General features: G+C 42.7%; 1 protein-coding gene and 1 long non-coding RNA gene across 4 annotated transcripts in view; one reads left to right on the top strand and one right to left on the bottom strand.

Annotated features, from left to right (window-relative positions):
- Nucleotides 1–737: 737 nt before the first annotated feature.
- Nucleotides 738–25,602, bottom strand: part of MBOAT1 (membrane bound glycerophospholipid O-acyltransferase 1) — a 41,558-nt gene continuing 16,693 nt past the window's right edge. For 2 of the 3 annotated variants that reach the window (XM_081873421.1, XM_081873422.1), the window contains 6 exons: nucleotides 24,485–24,677; nucleotides 20,116–20,219; nucleotides 19,311–19,375; nucleotides 18,634–18,766; nucleotides 17,232–17,383; nucleotides 14,017–16,529 (listed from right to left, as the gene is read on the bottom strand). In XM_081873421.1, the coding sequence (XP_081729547.1) occupies nucleotides 16,391–16,529; nucleotides 17,232–17,383; nucleotides 18,634–18,766; nucleotides 19,311–19,375; nucleotides 20,116–20,219; nucleotides 24,485–24,677 (786 nt within the window). In that variant the 3' untranslated portion in view covers nucleotides 14,017–16,390. Of the gene's footprint in view, nucleotides 1,049–14,016; nucleotides 16,530–17,231; nucleotides 17,384–18,633; nucleotides 18,767–19,310; nucleotides 19,376–20,115; nucleotides 20,220–24,484; nucleotides 24,678–25,602 lie in introns of those variants that run through there. The other variant, XR_014159338.1, reaches the window with a different exon arrangement.
- Nucleotides 2,955–25,602, top strand: part of LOC309348368 — a 28,011-nt gene continuing 5,363 nt past the window's right edge. Inside the window, exons 1-2 of the long non-coding RNA XR_014159357.1 lie at nucleotides 2,955–4,432; nucleotides 9,018–9,191. This is a non-coding gene — a long non-coding RNA (uncharacterized lncRNA). The remainder of the gene's footprint in view (nucleotides 4,433–9,017; nucleotides 9,192–25,602) is intronic.

Here is a 25,602-nt window from a genome sequence, read left to right as displayed (position 1 = left end):
ACGATAAAGGAAAATATCATGAAAATGGTATATAGATGGTATATCACTCCCGTTAAACTTGCAAAAATGTATAAGACATGTAATAAATGTTGGAAATGTAAGGAGAAGGAAGGGTCGTTTTATCATATGTGGTGGGAGTGTAAGAAAGTAAAAGGCTTCTGGGAAATGATATATAATGAGTTGAAAAAGATGTTTAAATATACGTTTGTGAAGAAACCAGAAGCCTTTTTGTTAGGAATTACAGGAAGCGAGATCAATAGAAGTGATTATAAACTTTTTCAATATGCAGTGACTGCGGCAAGAATTTTAATGGCTCAAAAATGGAAACAAGAAGATTTACCAACATTGGAAGAATGGAGACGGAAATTGATGGACTTTGCTGAATTAGATAAACTGACAGGAAAAATCAGATACCAAAAGGATCACAAGTTCATACAGGACTGGAGAAAGTTTACGATTCATCTGGAAAATATATGTGATGAACAGACAACGCTAGTCGGTTTTAAAGAGGCTTTGTGAGGAGAAAGGGTGTTGTAAGAGGGGAAAGAGCTGTAAAGATTCACTAACTAGCAATACAATTGTAAAGGAAATGTGAATTAAATTTTAAAATCATGAGGATTGTGGAGGGAGCTGGGGGAAGTCTAAAAGAATTTATGTATTATATTGGAAAGTATGTGTTATTTAAATTTGTAAAAGAAAAACTTTTCTAAAAAATTAATAATAATAAAAAAGGATAAGATCTAATGGGCAGTAGTTGCTTGCATCTGATTTTTCTTCTTTCTTAATGTGTCTGGACTATTATAGTGACTATTTATTCATTTACAGTTATTTATATCCTGCTTGTCAGGATACAGATGCTTCAAAGACAGTTTGTAAGTAAACTGAAGAGGCATTAATAAAATCATAACAGTCTCAAATTATAATGGTTCATTTGGACTCTTCTGTCACAGGAACAGGGTCTCCATTCCCTCAGAGTTCATACAGCTGTCCTTGCTTCTTGCAGCAGCTGATTGTGTTTCTTTGTCAGTCCAGAGAAGTCCAGCTCATCCTGAGGGGACAGCAAACTCATAACAATCTCCACCTTCCGGAGTCAGGGCTTATCCACACCGTGTCAAAGTTTGTCTTGTACGTTAGCCATTCCAGCATTTCGACGGTATGAACCACATGGCATTTTCACTGTCCAGGTAACATCTGAGTTTTCCTGCTTTCCACCTAATCACTAGTAGTGTAAAGGGGTTTTCTAAAACAATTATATTCCACTAAGCCATGTGGCATGCATTTGGCATACCATGGTTTAAGGATTATAGCAGATTTCCTTAGTTTCACACCCCACAACCACCTCACATATTACTTGCTGCTCCCTGCATCAATTCTTTTAAGAAAAAGCTCTTTCATTTCTTTCCCTTGGACTTATAAATAAAGTCTCACACTAGAGGGTTTCTGCTTCTTCTTAACCCTGCCCTTACTCAGCAGCAACCTGTACACACAAACACACACACACACACACACACACACACAATTTTTATTTATTTTCCATTTAATATTATACATTCACATCATCATTATACACTTTACTGCTTTGGCTCTTTAGAGCCTATCAACTTCCTTTCCTCCCACCTCATGGCTTTCAAAATTAACCTTTGTATCATTGCATTTTGTACGTTTTTCAATTCTAATTACACTCATTACAAAATAGCTCATTTTAAATAAAAATAGAAGATTTCTCATTACAAGTCTTCAGACAACTCTGCTAGTGATGTTAATTGCTTACAATAATCTTTCAGATATCATATAAATTTACTCCAGTACTTTTGGAATACTTGATCATGCTGGTTTCGGATTTTTCCTGTCAGTTTCGCCAGTTCTGCAAAGTCCATCATCTTCATCTGCCACTCTTCTTTCGTTGGTACTTCTTGTTGTTTCCATTTTGGGGCTAAAGCAATTCTTGCCGCAGTTGTTGCATACATAAACAGTCTTTTATCTTCTCTTCACCCACTATACCCAGTAAAAAGGCTTCTGGTTTTTTAACAAAAGTATTTTTAAACATTTTCTTTTGCTTATTATATACCATTTCCCAGAAAGCCTTTACCTCTTTACAAGCAACAACCTGTTCTGACTGATTGCTTGTTGGGCTGCTGAGGAGACAGCAGCCATTTTAACTGCCTCTGGCCCATGCCTTCCCACAGGGTAGTTGGGGGCAGATGGCCCCATGGGGGCAGAGGAGAGAGTCTAGCAGGAGGAGGCCCTGAGATTATATTTTCCTGTCTCTCCTGGACTCGTTCCCATAGGACAATGATCAATGGCCCCATGAGGGGAGGCAACAGGTCACCTGCAGCATGCTCTGAGGAGAATTTTGCCTGCCTATCTCTTGCTCTCTTGAAAATTTTCCCCACAGGGCAGTTGGCGGGAGTAGGCCCTGGTGTCTTTTTCACTTGCCTGCCTCCTTCCCTCTCCAAATTATACTAATTTGCCAACCTGCATGAATATTTCTGTGTGTGTTCATGTAAGAAAAGAGCTGAATGAATGTCCTAGAATCTACGATGGATGCCTCTGGATACACTGAATAGTGGAAGAAAAGCAGCTGAAGACAGAAACTGTTGGGCAGATTATGCAAGTGTCCCTATTTTCCAAGGAAAGTCCTGGATTTACAGAAGCCATCCCAGTTTCTGATTTGATCCCAGTGATGCCCATAGAGACTGTTAAGTTGTGGGTGAACATATCAGACGACACAGCAATTCTTCAAACAGCTCTTGTTTATTCATAGGCCAGAACAGAACTGAACTGAAGGATTCAGTCAGCCTGCTTATATAGAGCTCCAGTACAACGTATCTGTAACAATTTTCTAAAACTATCCAATCACTGAACCTCACTTTTGATCCCTTATTTGCATAACTATCTACAGTATCCCCTGCTGGCCCAGGGTGAGAACTTCAGTACATAACAGAGACCTCAGCTAACTAGCCAGGCTAGAGGCCTTGTGCCTTATCTTGTGCTAGGAACAGCTTTAGTCCCAATGTTGTAAACAACATTCCTAAGTGTCTACTTTTGACAAGAGAGTCCTTTGTTTCCTTGCCTAATGAATAGATAATGAAGGAAAGACCATACATGGTATAATTAGTATTGTGTTGTTACTTTAGATTGGAGGAAGTTTATGCATATGTATTGCTTTAACAGATAATAGCTATGTATATAAAGCAGGCCCCATCCTTTTGGTAGCCATTATTGAGCTAGCCTCAAATGTTAATTTTGCTACACCAGAATGTCACACTTGTCCTTAGGATGTCCCTGTTTTCATCAAAGAAAACATACCTCTAGAAGAGGTAGAAGTCATCCCATTGTTTAGCTCCATAGCCTGCAGAGAAGGAGGAGGTAAAGATGACTTTATATGTGAGCAAAATTGCCTACCCTCTTTTGTTCACCAGAGGTGTTAACTTCATCTGAGCCTGGAGGGGGAGCCAGGATAGGGATTAGAGAAGGGGGCCATTTTGTTGGGATGGTGAGCCAAGCAAGTGAAGAGCTGAGGAGTGGCATGAGTCTAAGGACCTGCCATAAGAGAGGAGGTGGGGCAATGCAGTTTTTTTTTTTTTAATCAGAGCCTTTCTTGGAAGTAAGTCACAGAAAAGAAAGAGGAAGTAGAGCCTGGAGGAACAGGGCTGTGTGCAATGATGAAGGAGAACAATTAAATTACTGGAAACAAACCAACAAATTAAACATTTCTGATACCGCTTGCTGACCTGCTTAAAAGTAACTGATCAGCAGAGCAAATCATTCTTTACAGAGTGGCCAGCTTTTTATCTGCATCTTTAGCATGCAGTCTGTGGTCTTGTCCTGGTCACTTGGCAACCCTAATTCCACGCCTTTTCATTGGCCCTACATACCATGTAATCATAGTTATGGGGAGCCCTACAGAAGGAATAATTATAAATGGATCTTCACAGCAGTGCAACCATGTGTGTGTGTGTGTGTGTGTGTGTGTGTGCGCGCACACACACACACACACACTCAGAGAGAAACAGAAAACAATGCTTTGCAATTACAGTCCACAGCTGCTGCAGTTCCAATATGCTTGCTCCACACAGGTGCAGCTATTATGACAATGAATAGTACACATTAAAGGTGCCATCTATAGGGGTAATAATACTAGGGTTGAAGAGGTATTTTCATTTTCAGCCTAATGTTAGGAAGGAGAGAGAAAGAATAATGTAAAATAAAAGAAGGCAATTCACAACCATCCCTGATGGTTCAGCTGCTGCTTAGAAACATTCTGGTTTCAAAGAATTCGCAGGTAATGAGTATTAGGCCAGCATGTGAAAATCAAAGCACTAAATGGTTTAGAGGTGATTCCCTTTTAGCATCCAAAGGAGAAGGCAACATCAGGATTCATACCAAAGAAATGTCATCCTGTAAAATACCTTGGCAGAGTGCAGCCCAGGTAACACTGTAGTCAGAGTGAATAAATTATTTCCACAGCTCCACCAAAGGATAAATGCCGTATTTACTAGAATGTAATGTGCACCTTTTTCTGCTAAATTACATCACGAAAATAAGGGTGGCACATTACATTCAAATAAATATGGTAAGTGAAGAGTCTTCAGAGCTTAATTTTTAGCAGAGGTCATCAGGGCTCACCAGTTTTCGATGCCAGGGATTAACCCTGGGGCATTTGTTTTGTATTACATTTATGTCCCAAGTTTCCTCTAACGATCTTGGGGCAACTTACAAGGTTCTACTCCTCTTTCCTGCATTTGAGTAATTCACAATTTTTTCATTTGTTGTCCAAACTGCCCTTCATAAGTTATGATTACTGGGCCATTTACCATCTAGACATCAGTACAGCAAAGCAAGAAAGACCCACCAGCATTTTTAAACCTATATTAAACACAACCATAATTTTTTAAAATGCAGCTGATCTCAGTCAGAATAATCTTTTCTTTTCTGAAAGTCCAGCTGAAGAGATAAATTGGGAACTGGTGCCAGAAACCAAGTATTGAAGGTGCCTTCAAATAATAATAATAATAATAAAATAATAATAATAATAATATTTATACCCCACCCATCTGGCTGGGTTTCCCCAGCCACTTTAGGCAGCTCCCAACAGAATATTAAAAACACGATAAAACATAAAATATTCAAAACTTCCCTAAACAGGGCTGCCTTCTAAAAGTCAAATGGTTGTTTTATTCTTTGACATCTGATGGGATGTTCCACAGGGCAACAAGAAGGGTCTCCTCTGCAGACAGATCTCCATACATAAGCAGGCTGATATAGAAAGTATTCCACTATTTGGCTTCTAAGTTGTTTAGGGCATTATAAGTTAACATTAACATATTGTATTGGGCTCAGTAGTATACTGTATTGGTAACCTGTGCATACCCTGCCGGTGTTGTTGAAATCTGGCAAACTGTGGCTAAACTTAACTATAACTTAACCAAGCCAATTTCAAACCAACAAAGTATAAAGATGGCTTGTTTAGGATTAAAACCACACTTTAAGGTTTGAATGTACTGTAACTCTAAACTGCAGTTAATAAAAAAACAGAAGCAAAAGTGCCGAGGGGTGGGGAGCATGAAAGCCCAAGATTCACACAGGGCTCATTCCTATTATGATAGGAAAAGCCATGGTTTAGCAGGTCATCTGAAGAGAGCCATTTTCTCACTGATCTTTACAGTGGTCTCATAAAGGCAAAGCTGGAGCAAGGCTGAGGTAGTAGCTTGCCAAATAGTATCTAGTGAATTCGTGACTGAGGGGATGTTGTAAATGGTATTGCCCATAATAATCTCTAATGGCTTCTGAACGTCAGAAGCCATTTGTGATAATTCCAGCAACTCTCCAGCCAAAATCCATAGCTTTTCATAAAATACCACTTTATTTCATGTATCCGGAAGAGTTTGCCATCTCAGATTATGAGCATACTTGTCGTTATGAGAGCTTCTAGCCCTCATTTTAGAGATCGGTGTTCCAGAAATGTTAAGCAGTTTATTAAAGTGTTCATAGGCCACCTTTCAGGATACATATCCTCACTCACAAGATAGCATAAAAAGCATGAAATGAAGAACAAGCATAAAATGCATGAAATGAAGAACAAGCATAAAAATCAAGATAAAATCAAAACAACTATCTAAAAGACAACAAATGTACAGCAGATAAAGCCATATTGTTATAACTCAGCTAAACATTACAAAATAATTAAAAATAATTTAGGCTACAAGTATTGGATTTTGGAGGGGAACTGGATATGCCTAATTCACCTTATCCTCCTCCAACACTCTGTTGGGATCTTGCAGACAGGGTAGAAATTGGAGCAGAGGAATACTTTTGTTCTCCTGTCCTTTTTCCAGTGGTTTACCTCTTATCAGATGAGGGTAGGGAGAGCTGAAACAAAACCAGCTCTAGAGTTGGTGTGATTTATTTTGTAGTTTGGGTGTGTGACAGGGAATTGGGAAGGTTATAGATCCTTACGTTCCATTTCTTCCCTGGTCCACTCCCTACCTCTTGGCATTGCTAGGGTCCAGGTTGCAGAAGGTGTCACAGCACTGGGGAAGGGGAATCTAACACTGGATCCTCCCAGAGGTCAAAGCACCTCAGAGACGGTGTTCAGAAGCATCCTATGGCCCCTGGGATACCACCCCAGGCAGGGCCATAGGATAGCAGGGTCAACTAGAAAGTTTGCTGGTTGTTGCTTGTTAACACATTCACAGAAACCAAGCAGGTGGTGGATGACAACACTAAAACAGACAGCAGACTAAGGCCACATTAGAGCACTATGGTACTACTTTAAACAATCATGGCTTCTCCCAAATAATTCTGGGAGCAGTAGTTTAAGGATGCTAAGGAGGCCACTATTCCCCTTGACAGTTTTCGGAGTTCTCCGTAAAGGGGGACCCATTGTTAAACCACTCTGTAAACCAGAGCTTTCCAAACTTTTCATGTTAGCGGCACACTTTTTAGACATGCATCATTTCGCAACACAGTAATTCAGATTTACTAGCAAACTAGTTTAAACTAACCCTTTTCCAGCCCCATGAGGAGCACAGGGAGCGTTTGCGTGACACACCTACACATTGCAGCCGACACACTAACGTGTCGCGACACATGGTTTGGAAAGCTCTGCTGTAAACGGTAGTTCTGGGAGGGGAATAGGGGACTTCTAACCATGCTACAGCTCCCATAATTCTTTGGGGGAACCGGTGATGTTTAAAGTGGTATCATAGCGCTTTACATGAATGGTATGAATATGGCCTAAAAAGCAGTTAACTGCATGCCATTACACATTCGCTAAAACTGTTCTCTGGATTCACAACACACACCAGTTTACCAGAGCTGGCAGAGCAAAAGTGCCTTAAAGGGGCCTAAAATTGAGGGGAGGGAACATTACACTCAATTTGAAACACCATAGGACGTCAGCATAATGAAAACAAAACTGAATGGATAAGCTGGCTGGTATACTAGGAATGGGAAAAGGCAGCTGAACTCAAGAAAAGCCACTGATAGAAGTAAACAGAAAGCCTGGGAAGCAACCTGGCAATAAACAGGGTTGCCAACTGGCTAGAAAAATGTGGGCCGCCCTGATAACCTGCTGGTGCCTGCACACTAAGCTACAGTTAAAAACACAGCTACAGAAAAGTTGCCAACTCAGTGACAACAGGGCAGCTGCGCCACATACAAGGTTTAGAAGGAACAAAGTTTGCAGGTTCTGTTCCTTATTTCCAAATGTCTTTGCACACCCTTGAACAGTAATACAAATGCACAGTATATCCCACCAATGGCACATGCTGGAATCTTTACTGTAGAGCAGCCTTCTCCATTGTTGGGCCCTCCAGTTGTTGTACAACAACTCCTATAATTCCTGATCAATGACCATGCTGACTGGTGTTGATGGGAATTGCAAGCGAACTATATCTAGAGCCAGTTTAGGGCACCTTGGGCCTAGAGGCCAATCCTTAAGTTTCCATAGTAACTTCTCAAAGGAGGAGGGTGGAGACACAACAAGAACAACAAGGCTGTACCTGCTCATTGGCCACATCCCCCCAGACTCCTAACAACCCCACCAGTTCTGGTGGGCATTAGCCGCCATTGTTAAAGGGAAAAGAGGGTATTCCTTTTTTGTCCTCTCCCTATGTGTCATTATCTTGCGAATGCAGCGGTTTCCCCCCTCCGAATAATTAAATCATATTCACGAGGACAGCAGATTAATTGAATTTAAATTCCGAACAACTACAGAAGCAGAGAGGCATGAGTCACTAGTCCATTCTAATGAGAAGATTTATTAAGGACCTTTCTCTGATAGACATATAGAGCAGGGTTATAAATATTTCATATTCAATTAATTGAATTTTGCCCTCCGCCTGCGATGCTGCCCTGAAACGTTAATCCACTGGGAAATAAAATCTCAAACAAAGTAGGAAAAATTGATCATTGCAGCAGAAATGTTCTGCTCCCTCAACCCCACCCCAACCCTGGCAGATGACCACAGTGCCTAGGGCAGAAGCCCAAGTGTCAACTGCTTCCGGATTTCTACAGAGATTGAAAAGATGACTGTTCATTAATTGAGCCGCGGCTGTATAAAATGGATGCATGTATAAGATCATAGGAGTCCTGCCTGATCCAAAGCAGATTTATAGATGCAGTTGCAGTGTTGAACAACCCTCAACAAATAGGTCACATAAACCTAAGAATCCTTGGGGTGGCTAATGTTTTTGGACAACAGAAATATTTTGGACTGCAACTCCCATCAGCCCTGGTCACGGGCTATGCTGCCTGTGGCTGACAGAAGCTGAAGTTCAACAAGAACTGATAGGCCATATATTTTTCCCTTCCTGCTTCCAATATTTCATCATCATGGTCATCCTTCATATATGAAATAATGTGCTCAAGTTTAAATGGATTTGATGCTTACTAAGAGCATGTCAACATGACAATGCAGCAGGTCTTACACTGTGCAATGGAACTCATTGCTTTTCACCAAGACAAGCCCTTCTCTGTAATGCTTACGGTCAATTTGCTCTCCTCTAACACAGACCGCCTTTAATGCAACATCAGAGCCTGTGTGTGTCCTCTGCCCACCGCCGCCATGCCACTCTTCTTTGGGCCTACCCATATTTACATCCAGCTGGCTTGACAGAGCAATGCCACAGAGACCAGCAATCATCGTCTCTGAGCCCACCCCACAAACACCATGATGCGACAAAAAGGTAGGTTGGCCCCAGGGGCAGACTTGGTACTATGGCGCCTTGAGGGAGGCCAAAATTTGCCCACTATTCCTTGTACTGTGCTGCACTTTGGGAAGCAGCTGTGAGTGCTCTAGCAGGGTCTCAGAGCACCTCCACCTCCTTCCCAAAGCTGGGCAAGTGCTAACTAGGTTTTGGGGAGGAGGGGGGAGGACTCTAGGACCCTGTCAGAACCCTCTTGCCTCTTTCCTGTAGGCGGGCAGGTGGGCACCCTCAGTGGGCACTCTCTCTGCTCGGCGCCTAGTAGGGGGAGGGGGGAACTGGTTGCACTGCCCTAAAACCTCTTCTGTTGCCACATTTTGGGCTGAGTTCATCTAATGAGTCCTGCCAGCAGAAGAAAGCACAAGGTCTTCCGCTAGCACAAAGGGGGTTTTTGCCTGCTGCCCTCCTGCTCAGGCAGGCATATGCAAACTCGGCCCTCCAGATGTTTTAGGACTACAATTCCCATCATCTCTGACCACTGGTCCTGTTAGCTAGGGATGATGGGAGTTGTAGTACCAAAACCTCTGGAGGGCTGAGTTTGCCTATGCCTGCCCTAAGGCCCCCACCCAATTGGCTCAGGGTAGGTTGGAGAAACCATAGAACGGCACACAGGTGGAAGAGAGGGCAGGATGTGCTGGCAGAACCTCCTTAGCACCATGTTGAATTCCTACAATAAGGTAACTCACCGAAGTTCACAGAAGGAAAAGCTTCCCATCTCCTCCCCTCACCCTACACACTCCCCTAAAAAAACTTATCTCCTGAACAATGGGGAATGGGGTACAAGGGGGCTTCTAGAGGAGAGGTTAATGGCCCAAAATTTGACTGAGAGGCTGGAAAACTTTCCTTCTAGTTAACTTCCTCACATTAACCTATTTTATGATCCAAGCCAGTAGGCTGATTATAAGCAACCAATTATGGTTCCAAATTCTCCAACAAAAAGCTCAACGGGAGAAACAAAAGCAATTCCACCCTCCAGGCAGCTGTGCTCTTTGCACTCCATGCTCTTTAGGGAGAATATGTCAAGTTGCTTTCAGCCATATGCTTTATTCTTTAGGAAAACAGCTACTATTCATTATTCTGCAATGTTTTAGCAAGGATGAAGCAAGCATTTATCTGAAGTAGCTGCTGAGACACCGTTTTAATCTCATAGCAACATCATAATCACTTCCCATAAAATAAATCTCTATCCACACACAAGGATTTTTGGAAGATGTCCCAGAGTGTATTATAAAGTTCCTTGAAATCATAGCAGTGGTTTCACATCTTAAAATATTCTAGCAAATATTTCTACTTCACCATGACTGATCCGAGATAAAACAAAACATGGTGGAATCTATTTTTAAAAAAGGAAGAAGAGGGATGCACAAATTAATGCAGAGTTGGGGGGGAGGGGGTAAGTAAACTTCAGAGAGTTTGGGAGTTGCCGTTATCACAAGAGGTCCTTGAAAACTTCAGGAATTGTAGCCAAGGATGGGGGAGAAATTTAGTTTGATTTATATTTCAGTGTGATCCTCCGTTAAGTCACACTTCCCAAAACAATACACAAAACAAAATGTAGCTATTTATGAAATTCACACTTCTCTGAATATTGTGGTGCAATTCTCCACCAAAAAACCTGTACAAAAAAAAAAAGTTATGCTAGGGGAAAGGGTCTTTACAAATCATCACCACTTATTTTACTTATTAGTCACCTTCATGAGGATTTTTTCTTCTTTTTAAAAAATTGCAAACGCATGCAAAAATACACAGAAAATGAAACAGGAAAAATGAGGAACAGAGACAAATGAGAACTGACAGATTCGTCCATTCCTAACTCAAAGGAATGAGTAGAAAGTACCTTGTAGAAAGTTGTGCTGCAGTCAGCAAAATTATGACAAGGAGACTGAAAAGATCACTTTACCTTACATGTACCTGTCTGTATCCGGAGGTCTTCTTCAGCAGGCCCCAGTCCGCCAAATGGGTGCCTCTGCCAAGTGAAATAAGGGAAAGGGTGACCAGGGAGAGGGCCCTTTTGATGGTGGCATCCCAGCTGCAGAGTGCCTGCCACAAGTCTTGCTCACCTTTCAATGTTGCTTTTAATGATAGTGCACTTTATATTTTCAGTTGTCTCCCTTTCTGCTTTGGTTGGGGGGGGGAACCCCAATTATGCAGCAAACTGTTATTTTCTGGTATTGTGTTTTTAATTGCATGCCACCATTTTCTTTGAAAGCCACCCAGAGAACTATGTTATATAAATACTGCAAATAAAACAAAAAATGGTATGAGAGCCACTCCCCTCCAGGCACCCATCCAGGCTCCTGCTGAATGGACACACTGCACTGCAGTTTTATATATACCAAGCCCTGGGCACAAAACAAAACAGCATTCCAGAGATGAGTTTCCACCCATAAACTCAGCATTGTTCACCATCCTGTCATGGAAGGGTCTGAAAAGCAGAGAAGTGTCAAGTTCTCCCCTTGCTGTCCCAGTTCTTGGAAGAGCTCCTAGGATTCCTTCCTTCTCCAATTCATCTCCTACAGCCAAGACTGGTCATAGAATCATAGAATTGTAAAGTTGGAAGAGACCCTAGTCTAACCGCCCCCCCTGCAATGCAGGAACACACAGCTGTCCCATACAGGGACCACACCTGCGTCCTTGGTGTTATCAGCATCATGCTCTAACCAACTAAGCTGTCCACTGCTAGGGAACCTACCTTTACACACCGCCTCAGAACCTGAAGATGCTCCTCTCCCTTGACCAGACTTTGGAATGAGATTGCTTGATGATAACATTCACGTGAAGGTCTGCATTGAACACCCTCTGCCTTGCACATAGCAAAGGTCAGCAGTCAACTCTTTCTTCATAAACAGGGCAGCCTGTTTTCTGATGTTTTGGGGGCTTATTCTCAATTCATGCAGGTAACACAGGCCCAGACATCTTCACTTTCATGCATCATAAGGTAAACAGGCAGAGGGATGCAACTCATGAGAGAGTACAGTGGTACTTTGGGTTACGAACTTAATTTGTTCCGGAGGTCCGTTCTTAACCCGAAACCATTCTTAAGCTGAGGCGCGCTTTCCCTAATGGGGCCCTCCCACTGCTGCTGCACCGCTGGCGTGCGATTTCTGTTCTCAACCCGAGGTACTACTTCCAGGTTAGCGGAGTTTGAAACCGGAAGTGTTTGTAACCTGAGGTACTACTGCATATGGCTTTGCAAGCATAAGGTCTGAGGTTCAATCCCTGGCATTTCCAGGTAGGGCTGACCTCTGCCTGGAAACTTGAAGAGCTGCTGCCAGTGTTGACAAGACTGGGCTAGACAGACCAGCTGTGTCAGTAAAAGGCGATTTCCTAGGTTCCTCTGGCATTGTGCAGCCAGCATCACAATGTGGGAACAAGAGTAAAAGCTAGGCGAGTTTCTCTCTGTCCCTTCTTTCATGACTCTGCTAATAATGTTATGAACTTCTAGCATAGAATCATAGAATTTTAGAGCTGGAAGGGACCCTGAGAGTCATCTAGTCCAAATGCAGGGATCTTAACTAGATCATATCACATCCCAGCCTTCAGTTACCTTTTTCTCCAAACTTAAAAACCCCCAAACGCTTTCACCTTTCTGTGTTGGAAAGGTGCTCAAATCCAAACAGAATAAAAGGGTGAAGTCTGAAACTACCTCTTGCCAAGAATGATTTTGAGTCCTTCAATTTTGTTTTAGGGGTCAGCAACTGGCAACTCCTGAGGATAAATCCAGTCTTTCCCCCTGAGATTTGTCGATCCAAAGGGGAAAAAAGAGCAGAAACTCTGACAATAGGATTTGCTGGCTGACAAGCAGAAAGTTGTGTTCCTTTACTGCTTTTCCACACCCTTCTCAGAGTTGCTCCTGTTGCTTCCCAACCACACAAAAACAGAAGCATTTCCTTTATCCATGGCAGGGAAATCTGTGGGCCAAGGATTATGGGAGACCAAGCCTAATAGAAGCTCAGTTAGCAGAGCATGAGACTCTTAATCTCGGGTCATGAGTTCAAGCCCTGCATTTGACGAAAGGTGATGACCCTCACAATCCCTTCCAACTCTGCAATTCTATGAATCTAAACATCTGGAAGGCTGCCAGTTCCCTGCCCTCTCGCATTATTAAAATCAGCTCAAAAACTAAACGTAGATTGGACAAGTGTGCGGCAGTGGCCACTAGATGTCACCAGTACCATATGCTATTTTTAAGCCAGCTCTTTTCCCCAATATGTGAGAAGTCACATTTTTGAAAGGGAAGCTTTTTAAACTTGTGGCATTTAGATAGATCCCTTTTTAAAAGGATCTGACAAATCAAATAAATTTGCTGTCTATCAACAGCAAATAGCCAGGAGACCTAAATGGAACTGGCGAGTTCAAAGGCAGACTGCAGCTGCAGCAGAAAGGAAGCATAGACCAGGCCATGGGGGGGAAGTCAACTAAGTTTTGCTGAGAGTAGATTCACTGAAATTAATAAGCATGGCTAAGTTTGGTCCACTGATTTCAGTGAGACTACTCTTGAGGAAATTTAGCTTGAGTAAATAAAATCTGTCGATAAGGCAGTCAAACAGAGGTTGTAGCCAGACAAAAACACATGAACATAAATTATACCTAAGAATCATACATAAAAATAAAAACTTAATAAACAATCAATAAAGCATACCCATAAAACAGAATCTTAGATCTCTAGGAAGGCCCCGTGGTTTTACTAATTATTCTGTTGCTACCTTTTCAATTATTTTTCATATATTGTGATCCACCTTGAGTGTTCTTATAATGGAAGGAAGGGGTATAAATACTCAAATAAATAATTATTCAAAAAATGCTCTTTGGATTTAAAAAATAATAATATTTATTTTAAAAAGCTTTACAAAGATTTGCGCTTAGAATCCCTGGATTGAAGAACAGGGTGAAAATGTCCCAAATAAATACATAATATGACCAAACAGCAATTAAGTGATAACAGACAGCAGCAACATTGGTTCCCAAGGCATTCTGCTTCACTTGCACCTTTTAAAAGGTGATTTAATGCTACTCTCACATTGATCATTTGATTTGGAAAAGTCGAGCTCATTAAGATCAGAGCTTCCCCTCGCCTTTCCAACCAGAAACTGGAAAACGTTTTTTCATCCTTCAACTTTATACAGAATTTTAATACCTTTCCCACTGTAAAACAAAACAAAACTATCAAAGCAAATTCAGCTCTGAAGCATCTAGCCAAACAGGAATTTAAAAGAACAGAAGTGTGGGTGTAATGTGGAACCCACTTGGGCAAAAAGATTATCATTGCGCCTAAGTAGTAGACAGGTGCAGCACCCATGTCTTTCACTACCAGGGCACTCCATCCTTGAGGCTCAGTAGGCTGTCTGAATTGGGACAGGTTATAGGTGACAAGTTGGGCAGACAGAGGGAAGCACTTATGAGCTAAGAGTAGATGGGACAAGGAGGCAAACTTACAGGACAAGAGGTTTGCATCAGTTCAATTAATTTTAAATTTATACCGTTCCCTTCATAAAGAAAACATATTATTTAAAAATGGAAAGAACAAGGATTAACCATTTACGTTTTAAAAACCTAAAAGCATTGTTTTGAATATTAGGAAGCATATTCCGAAAAGGTTAAGTCAAGTGCTTCGCACCAAGTTCCCTGAGTTATTTTCCAAGTGCCAAAGTCATTCATCTTTGTTCGGCTATCATGAAATAATGAATGCAGGCAACATTTGAAAGGTTTGTAGTATCAGGAAAAGATTGTGGAGTTCAGTGGCAGTGGTGGTGGTGGGGAGAAATCACCCAAGCTCAGCATAGAAAACAGGTCTAACAGGAAGTGTTCTGGAAAAGCCTGTAATTCTCTTTCAAACCCTGTCTAGCCCACATTTCTCACCTCAGACAGTCTATACCTGATTTTATATCTGTATGGGCAACCACAGCCAGCCTGCTCCATGATCTTCCCTTTCCTAATGCCTAGTCCGTCACTCAGCATGCGCTTTGTTTGTTCTAGGTTAATGATTCTTAAAACATTTTACCAAACAGGACCCACCCATGTAAATTTCCTTTTTGCAGGGATGTACTGTCTATGTGGGCCTACTGGTCCCCACACCTGTTGACCATGAATCACAATTTTTTTGCAGCTTTTGGTGCATTCAGGAAACCCACCCATGAAATTCCTTGCAACCCACCATTTGGGAATTACAGGTACACACTACAAGATACTTTTCACCTTTAATCGTTTTATGTGGGGGTGGGGGAAGAAAAACATTTTGATGCTTAGGGCACCCATCTGCTAATGTCAAGGTGGGCGTCGGGGTCAGGTCAGCCATAACTCACAAGATGTCAGTGAAGTGAACGTTTTATACAAAGAAGTAAAAAACAGCTCAGGCTGAGTCAGCACAGCAACTCTTCCCAGTAGATCTTGCCTGAATGAGTCAGTTGTGGGGAGTGAAGGTCTTCCCACATTTGCCTACGTATCCTCCTCCCCTGGGACCTTCCCTAGCAACCTGAGGCTCCTTCATCTTGTCTCTCTTTGCTCTGCCCTCTTCGTTCCTCTTTGTGTTCTGGGAGACTGGGGGGGGGGGGGTGAGACTCCCTGGCTTCTTCAGCAGCCTGCCTGATCACTGCCTCTTGCCCCCCCCCCCGAGCCTCCTTTCCTGCCTTTGACTCAGGACTTGTCTCTGCCACGGCCTCTCCCAGCTCACTAAACTCTGTTGCCTCTTCAGCTTCTGACACCTCCCCGCCCCCGCAGTCTGCTCCCTCTTCTCCCTCTGACCACTTGCTGTCATCCCACCACCAGTCCCCTCACTTGGAGCCTTCTTCCCCTGGGGCTTCCCTTGGGGGTTCCCCAGCTAGTGCCCCCCCCCCACTCCTCTGCATCTAGCAAGTCCATGACAGCTAACCTCCAATGATTAGCTTTCCCCTACATCAAAAGCACTGGATAATTAAGATTAACTTTAAGAGATGATAGATGTGTGCAAGAATTTAAATACATTAAAGACACTCCATTATTCTCTTTAGTTTACAAAAAAATATATTATCTTCGCCCATCAAGGATGTAAACATTACCCAGTAACAAGTCTTAACTGGTAATCAGTCCATTTCCTTTCTGTCCATTTAAAAAGTTTCTTAAATTAAGCCACTGCAATGATGTATTGCTCGTACCCATTTTTCCAGCGTCTCACAGAAGAGGAGCGACAATTCCCTTTTGAGGTATCATTTTGTCTTCTCGTTTATGTCAGAGTTGTGCGTGCCTTGAATGGGAACCTGCTGCCTTTTCATGTGTTTTTGAGATCTGATTGGAAGGACCAGCAACACAAGTACACATAAAATGTGCATATGAAAGTACAGTGACCTGTAGGGGACAAAGAAAGAAGTAGCAAGGAATATAAAGCAAGTGGAAGTCAGGTTAAAACAACCTATAATGATGAGTAGTGATTGTATTTCACTGAGATGCAACATATTGGGTTGTAGCTCTTCCTGGACTACTAAAGCAAAATATTTTGAAAAGGCGAGCAGACCATTATGCCTCTCAAAGCAATAACTCAGGGTTTCTAGAAAGTGCCCTGGTCTATCTGCCAAACCTAACCTTGTATGTTGGAGATTTAATAAGTCTACACTCCATCAAGAGTTCAGTTTTAAATTTTCACCACATCCTACTAACAAACATTCACATGGAACTTCCCTCAGTGTTGTTCTGCACCCTTCTTCCATCTACACAACAACCTGCCATCGCCATACACTATGAATTTTAAGGGAAGGAACAGATATAAAAATAAAATTGCTGAGTGCACTTTCCAACTTGGAATGAAACAGATGCATTGCCCCTTCTCATTCCTTTCAAATATTTGCATCAAAGGCCCAAATATACATTTCAAATATTAACTGAGCTTCCAAAGGTGACACAGCTAGCAAATATATCCTATTTAGCTTTCCTTCAAAGCATGATGAAACATCACCCAACGTGGACCACAGGCTGGCAAATCTGAAAAAGCTATGGCCTGATGCAACCCCAAGATTTTTTAAAAAGCAGCTATAATAATAGGTGGTGACTTACTTGTATAATTTAATTGTAGGCTCAACAGCTAGCAGAACAAATGGTGCAACGGTATAGCAGACAGAGAGCTGAGTTACCAACCAGGTCACAATGTCATAACCCGTTTTGAGAGGCTTTGGGGAGACGAAGAAATGCCGGAAATTGTTCCTGACCTTTAAAAAGGCAAAAAAGAAAAAAGTTTAAAAGCAATCTTCACATAATGGCTGCTGTCCTATCCACTTAATCATGATGTGGTCTGGTATACCAATAAGGAATATTTGGTTTCTTCTTTCCTCTTACTAAATAAGAAAGAAGTGTCTCAGCAAGAAACTGAGGAGAACAGCAGCTGAACAGACCTGGAAGAAGTGGCTTAGGCTGCAGTCCTATACACACATATTTCCTAGCAGGCATGCATAGGATTGCATTGTAAAGTACAAAGATTCAGTAAAAGATATCTCAAAAGGCCAAAGCCAATGCAATAATTAGCATACAAACAAATGCACACCCACCACCCCAAATTGTACAAAGCAGAATACCAAACTTACATAAATGTCCAGGAGCAGTCACAGGAGAGATGACAAAGAGAGGGGAACCATCTAAGCTACCACAACTACCAGGAACTGCAGGCAAATCCTTCTCTAGTTTCTGATTCTTTAGCAAACACTGTTGTCAATTTTTTTGGGTAGGAATATGTTGATGATATATGATTTCCAGGAAGTGAATTTCCTTTTCCTTTTGGACATCTTCCCATCAAGCAATTACAGTGGTACCTCGTTCGCATCCTGAAGCCCCGTTCGCATCCTGAAGTGAACGTAACACGCGACTGCACATCTATGCGTGCACGGGTCGTGTTTTGCTGCTTCCGTGCATACAAGTGATGTCATTTTGACTGTCTGCGCATGCGCGAGCGGTGAAACCTGGAAGTAACGTGTTCTGTTACTTCCAGGTCGCCGCAGAGCGCAACCTGGAAACGCTTAACCTGAAGCGTATTCATCCCGAGGTATGACTGTACAATCATGCCTTTGCACCCTGACTGGTCCTGCCATGTACTAAGTGTAGGGGTGGGGTCTGAAGCAGGGAGTCTCTGTACACATATTTATAACCAGGCACAATAAGCCTACATGGATGCTGCGGGCTCCCTGCTTGAGATCAACATCCCAACCAACACACGGAGAGTGGTGGGAGGTTGACAATGGGAGCAGGGATAGCAAGCATGGCCCATAAATAGGTCAGTGTGAGATAGCTCAGAAAATGTGGGGTTTCAGACAGAGGCAGGGTGGTATATTCAAGAAAAAACTCTGAAAATCAATAGGACTCATGCCCACAACCATGTTCCAATGACCTGAAGAGAACTGAGTGTGAATAGTTACATTTCAGATTGCACCCATTTAAAAAAAAAAAAAAATGGAAAGGAGATACATACTGCTCTGGCTGCTAGTGTCATAAAGATCCCAGTGACAAATGTAAAATAATATCCGGGGTAAACGCCATGCCAAACAGCTGACAGAAGAAACGTTAAAACTGTAGGGTACTGAGGAGCTCGATCATAGCAGACGCTGAGAAGAAAAGCAAAACCAAAATAATAGCATGTGCAGACAATACATGGATTGCATCTCAAAGGCTTTCGAAGCTGACTTCATAACTACGGCAGAAGGGAGGCATTTCAAAAGCATACTTATATGAGAGGACAAAACTGACTTCCCCAGAATGGCAAAGCAGCAACCTTGGTTTCAAATCCAAACTCCTCCTCCTCCTCCTCCTCTTCTTCTTCTTCTTCTTCTTCTTCTTCTTCTTCCAGTTGCTCTTGTCCCGCTGCTTTTCCCCAGGGAAAACTGCTCTTTCTTTAATGCTTAACTGGAGCAAACAGCAATTCAGGTTTCTCCCAGATCGACATTTGCACCAATTTAGAGCTAGAGTGTGAATTTTTCCCTAGGAAAGGAATGGGGCAAGGGGGAAACCACTTGGCCCTATGCTAGAGGGACGAACCCTTAGTGTAGAGATAGGCTTCAGTGACAAATGTTAAAAGCCCTGTTAAATGTATGGGTAGATGGGGAGGGTTATCAAAGCACTGTAAAAGCACCTCGAGTACATTGCTCTTACCGTTTGAGCCAGGCAGTGGTTTGGATATTCCAGTTTTCTACATACATTTTAAAACTCGTTGCCATCTAGGAGAGAGGAAAGCCCCGCACATTACTGGTCTGCATTCATGTTAAAAATGTCAGTCCAACTCATCCTCACCCATTGGATTCAAATGCTTTGCCTGTGCTTCTTTCACCACCCTAGAACATTGAAATCTGTTTATCTTAAATAGTACACAGAGATGAGGTTTGCAATTTATTTTAAAAGATAAGAAGCATAACCTTTTTACACCAGCAAAACCCTAGATGGTAAATCCAGAGGCTAATGTTTGTTTTACGGCACAATTCTAACCATGCCTATTCACATATAAGACAAATTAAATTCAGTGGGCTTTACTACTAAATTAGGATCAGAATCCATCCTTAAACTGTTTGGATTCTCACAATCCATATTTCATTTAAAATAATAATCTCTTGTAGAGAATTTATCAGTAAGATTACTGCTTTTTACAACAGAACTGTGCATAACAAGAAGCCCTTGCTGAAAATGTCAGATATTTGAGTTCAAATTCTTCAAGTTAACAAGCCAAGGGTGAGACATGGTCAGGAGTTTCTCTTTAAAAGCAGCAGCAGCTGCTGCAGCTTTTTTGTGGTTTTACATTTTTAAAATTTAATACACACACCAAAAAATGTTTCTGATAATCTAAAATACAAAATAACTTTTGTTTGCATGCATATCTGTGTAGTAATAAGACGTTTTCACTGGATGTAATTATCTTTTCAGGCTCATGCTATTCCCTTCTCATGATGTCTTCTTTTAAACTTACCTCAATGTTCCTGATATTCAAATTAGACAGAAGGTCCCAGTGGAAATTGCCTGTCTTGTCAACACCACTGAACCCATAGCCAGCTGCATTGTTGACTGCATCTGCTATAATTGCAAAAAAACAAGAATCTTAGGCTGAAATCCAAAGACCTGCTTTATGCATGCCCAAGGATTTTGGCATGCCCAGTGGGACCTTTAATTCCAGCACACACACACACACACCACAAAGAGACTACAATGCCATATGAAATTCCTCCTGGTTTAAAAGAGCCTTCGTTTGTGGCATGGAGAGCTGCTGTCTCCATGCCACAGACTAAGATTTATTTTTAAAAACAACAGGAGCTTCAAAACCCCTTTGGGTATCTGGAACTAGTCACAGAACCACAGAACTGTGGAGTCGAAAAGGACCATGAGGGTCATCTAGTCCAACCCCCTGCAATGCATGAATCTTTTGCTCAGTGTGGGGCTTGAACCCATGGCTCTGATATTAAGTCTCATGCTCTACCAACTGAGAGCAGAAGCAGTGTTCACTGCGGCAGAAGCCACAATTTCATAAGAGTACTGCATAAAATGTCAGTACACAAAATGACTACCTGTGTAAGAAGAACATAATGGGCTGAATCCAGAATAAATAAGTTGGATCTTGGGTCCCACTGAAATCAATGCAAAAAGGTAACAATTATGAAGTTGAGTCCCTTTGATTGCAAACAAAAGTTCGAGTCACTTAGTCTGGACCAGTGACATTTTATTTTGAAACTCATCCCACTTTATTTAGAAATTAAGAATGTAATGCAAGAACTTATGACGAGCCTCCTGGATCATGACAATGGCCAATCTTGTGCAGCGTCCTGTCTGCATATTGGCCAACCAGATGCCTGTGGGGAAAATGCAAGCAGGACCTGCTCCCTACACCCCACTCTGTGGTTTCCAGCAGCTGGTGTTCAGAAGGCAGAGCATAGACATCATAGCTAGTAGCCATCAACAGCCTTACCCTCCATGAATTTGGCACTACAGTCATGAACCCAATATTACAGACTTCTTTTTTTTGAATTTGTTTTATGTGTGTAGATCAGTGCACGCTGATCAATGCAAAGTCTTCACAGTAAGGCTCTACAGTGGTACCTCGGGTTACATACGCTTCAGGTTACAGACGCTTCAGGTTACAGACTCCGCTAACCCAAAAATAGTACCTCAGGTTAAGAACTTTGCTTCAGGATGAGAACAGAAATCATGCTCCGGCGGCAGCAGGAGGCCCCACTAGCTAAAGTGGTGCTTCAGGTTAAGAACAGTTTCAGGTTAAGAACAGACCCTCGTTACGAATTAAGTACTTAACCTGAGGTACCACTGTATTCTGATGGTGTGAGTATCACGATGACCGGTAGATTCCTATCTGCTGCAGCCTTCATCCGCCTTCACAGCTGTTGTAACATACTGCCATTGAGGATTTCTTGGATCATTCTTTGTCTAGTTCCTCCCCTTTGACCTTACTGCCTTGGGTGACCCTGCTGGGAGTATGGGACTCCCAACTGCTTCGCTCATAGGGTCATAGGAACGTGCAAGCCTACTCCCCACAACAAGGTGATGATGCAGTGAGTGACCTTCTCTCACTGTTCAAACCCTGTTTATGGAAGGCAATCTTATTCGGCTACAAGTGATTGCCAAGAAAAAGAAGATTATCGACTTCTGCTACAGCATCTCTGCCTCTGAAGAAGCAACTTCAAAGCTCTGATCGCCCACTGATTAAAGCGACTTCACTGGAGCTTGCGTTAGCAGAGCACTTTTAAAGACTGGCTTCTTAGTTTCGATTCCAACTAAAGTTCAGCAGTTAACATTAGGACAAAAATGAACTTATCTCTCCCGCCCCCCTTTCATGAGCAGAGAATTCAGTAATTGACTCTCGCACAAAAGCATGCCTGTCCTACTTCACAAGCAAGAGCAGCAGCTATATTTGATCAACAGGCTATTCTGTGTCACTAGATAAAATTTGTTGAGAAAGCGAGGAAAGGCCACTGCTGCCCAAATGATATTTTGGTGTCCAGGACGAAGAACAATGAGAGGTCTCGCCCACAGCCATGCAGAAGAGGCGCTGCTGTCCCCAGAAAACCACAATGCAAAGCAAAATGTTGTTTACAGCCCTGGTTGTTCCAGACACCCAATTCTACATTTTTATTTCCAATTTAAGCAGCTATTCTCCAATGTCTTCTCTTCTCTGCACAAACCTTTCTGTGCTGCACTGCACCCTGCCTGTGGGACAGCTCTGGTGTGGACTGCACAGGTGGAATTGTGGGTGGAAAGTGGCAGATGTCCCTGGCTTTAGAAAGTAGGGGGGACTGGGGGACTGCTGCTCCTTTCCAACGCACACTTGGAATTAGGGATGGGTGTCAATTTGTCAATTTCAGTCTCTCTCAGTTACCCCTTTTCCCAGTCTTTAAATTGGTTCTCCACATTATCCCATCAACTTGCAAATTTAATTGAAAGAAGTCCTTATGAAAATTCAACAGTATTATACTGCACATTTCTCCTAATACATACATTTTTTCAAATCAATATTTCCTAAAGTAATGCATTTTTGTATGCTATTTTCACTATGATAGGCCTTTTTATGCACACTTTATCCTAGCGAATGCATTCTTTTGATACAAATTACTTGAAGGGAGAACAGTACTGCAGAATTCAGAGAAGTGACAATTTCAAAAGATGGCTGTATTTAGGTTCATGAGTTGTCCCAGAAAGTGCTTGTCCCTAAGCAAGTTTGCTTTTAAATGTGAATTAAATCTAAGTCCCCCACCATCCTTACCTGGAATAGTGATATATGACATTCTAGGGAACTGAAAAGGGAAGGGACAGCCTAAAGAATGTAAGCATGCCTAAAGAACAATAATTCTTGAGATATGTCCCATACATTGGGACTTTTCCATGCCTTATGTTCTTTACATTTTGCTCAGACTGGTCAACATTTGTGTCTCTCTATCACAATTTTTGATCATGAATTCTGTTGGGGGGGAGGGGCTTCTGCTCCATGTCCCACTTGTGGGAACTTGTACATTTTGTAGTGGCATGGAAAAGTGACTTTTTTCCTGAAACGTCTAGCTATGTAGTGCTGCAGCGATGAAACTGCTAGCACATTTGCAAAGCTAAGCAGTGTCCAGGATGGTTTCAAATTGCATTACCGGTGGGGGTTGAACTAGATGACCCTCAGGGTTCCTTACAACTCTACAGTTCTATGGTTCTATGTAATGCCCTCCCTGTGATGGCCTGGGACTCGAGCTCGGACTCGGAACCGGAGGAGTCTCGGTCCACACCGGATCCTCTGCCTCAGGCGGCATCTGAACCGAGTCTGGGGCCTGATTCTGAAGAGCCCCAGTCTGCACAGATTCCCCTGCAACAAGCACCAGCTGAGCCGAGTCAGGGGCCTGAGCCTGCCCTGGCTCCAGATGAGGGGATTACCTCGTTGCCTTCAGCTGGGCAATCACTTACAGCTGCTCCACTACCAGTTGGGTCAGGAGAGGCTGAGGCGGCCTCTGGGTCTAGTAACCCACCAACATCTCCCGAGCTGCAGAGACTGAGGTCTGAGAGAAGAAGAGACCTGAGTACTCGCAGGAGGAGTGCTCACCTTCGGACGAGACAGGGAGGTGAGTCACCGGGGTTCAGGACTGGCCATTACCTCGACAAAGATAAAAAGCTGTCAGACCCCACCCCAGGTTGCAGGAGCAACATTGCTGCTTGCCAGAACCTGTCTGAGATCCTGTGCCTGACCTAGCCTAGCCTGGTTTCCTGCCTAGGCCCTGTTGGACTGACTCCTCGTGAAATCCTTGGATTTGGGACCGGACCTGGACCGTGTTGCTCAGGTTAACCCCAGCACACTACCTTCAGATATTTGTGATTTTATGGTTGTATATGGTATTGTCAATGTATGGATTGTAGCCGGCCCTGAGATATAGGGCAGGTTAGAAACAAAGGGTGGGATTCAACAAATGAGCCCCACTAGCAGAAGCCAGTGCAGAGGCTCCTACTAGTGCAATGGGGCTTTCTCCCTCTTTCCTCCCCCCGCACGCCCCTACTTGACTTGGGAGTGGGGTTGGAATAACCCACAGAACAGCACACAGAGGAGGGAGAGGGGGAATTGTTCTGTCTGGCACGCCAAAAAGCTTGCGCTGGCTGAACTATTTTCCTAGCAGTTCCTGGCATCCTTCCCATGACTACTTCTATTACCAATACCCTAGCAGAAAAAGTAGCCATTCATCACACTTGTTCCATGAGTTTATATGCGCAGATATAGCCATGCTACCCGAATGTATGAAAAGAAACATCACTTCAACCTCAAGAGTGTGTATACATTTTTTTTAAAAGAAGCAGTATATCAACCTTACCGAGTGTCCATGCAAAGTAGTATTTTGGCTTTGAAGCTTGCATGGCAACATATAGGAAGCCAAGTCTGGACCAAAACGAAGACTTGCTGATGAACTGGTTATCAACAAGATAAGTCGCCGGGAAGCTCTTGGTAAGGGTCAGGAACAAAAGCAAAGATACAAGTGTGATGGAAAGTTTGCGCAGCACAGCTCCCTAGAAGAAGAAGAAAATGAGTGCCATCAGTGGTGAGAGAAGGCAAAATGTTTCTCCCCTATAAAATACTCAGAGGTAACTGGCCAATGAAAAGTATCACCCATTGCTTACACTTACTATTTTGCAAAGAGGAATTGGTAGCACAAAAATGGAGTGGTTCATATTTAACCCCGAGACTAATCACAAGGCAAGTAAGAAGTTTGCAGCTGTTGAGGGTGGGGAGCATTGCACACAAAACCATAAGCTCCCACTATGCACTAGTGAAGACAGTGCAGAGCACAGCCACCTTCGTTCACTGAACACCATTTTGGTAATGCTGGTGTTCCACTTAGGAGTCATTCTTTCTTGCAGAATCAGTGCCAGGGCGGGTACAGCAAATATTGCTTCAATAACATTACTTTCTTGGATAAGTGCACCCCCAAACAAACAGGTGAAATAAGCATCTATATCCCTGGAAATTTGCTTGACTTCAAGCATCTCTTGGCTGCTGGGATCTGTGCAGACACTAGAGGGGAGGAGTTTACTGAAAAATAGATTATGGCATGTTAGAAAAGAGGATGAATGACCCAGAGAAAGCAAGTCCATTTGTCTTGTGAGGTCAGATAGCTTCTGCCTCCCCAACCATCTGATTACCCTTAGATTTGGCTTCCTAGGGGTTCAAAGCAATGGCACTTTGATGATGATGTCATAGTTATTTTATTATTTGTACCCCGCCCATCTGACCGGGTTGGCCCATGACACCACTGTTGGCCTATGAAAGTTGTAAGTTTGGACAATTAAGACGGAACAGGGGAAAGTTACAGAGGAGATGATTGTCAAAACGTTGAAAGCTGCCCCAAACTGACACAAAGGAGTAGAGTATGAAAATATATTATTTGAATTTATGTCCCATCCTATCGTGCAGCTGAACAGATGAAATTAAAAA

This window comes from Podarcis erhardii (assembly GCF_964252035.2).
Source record: "Podarcis erhardii genome assembly, chromosome: 8".
In the NCBI taxonomy this organism is placed as follows: domain Eukaryota; kingdom Metazoa; phylum Chordata; class Lepidosauria; order Squamata; family Lacertidae; genus Podarcis; species Podarcis erhardii.
This window is presented reverse-complemented; position numbering and strand designations above follow the sequence as displayed.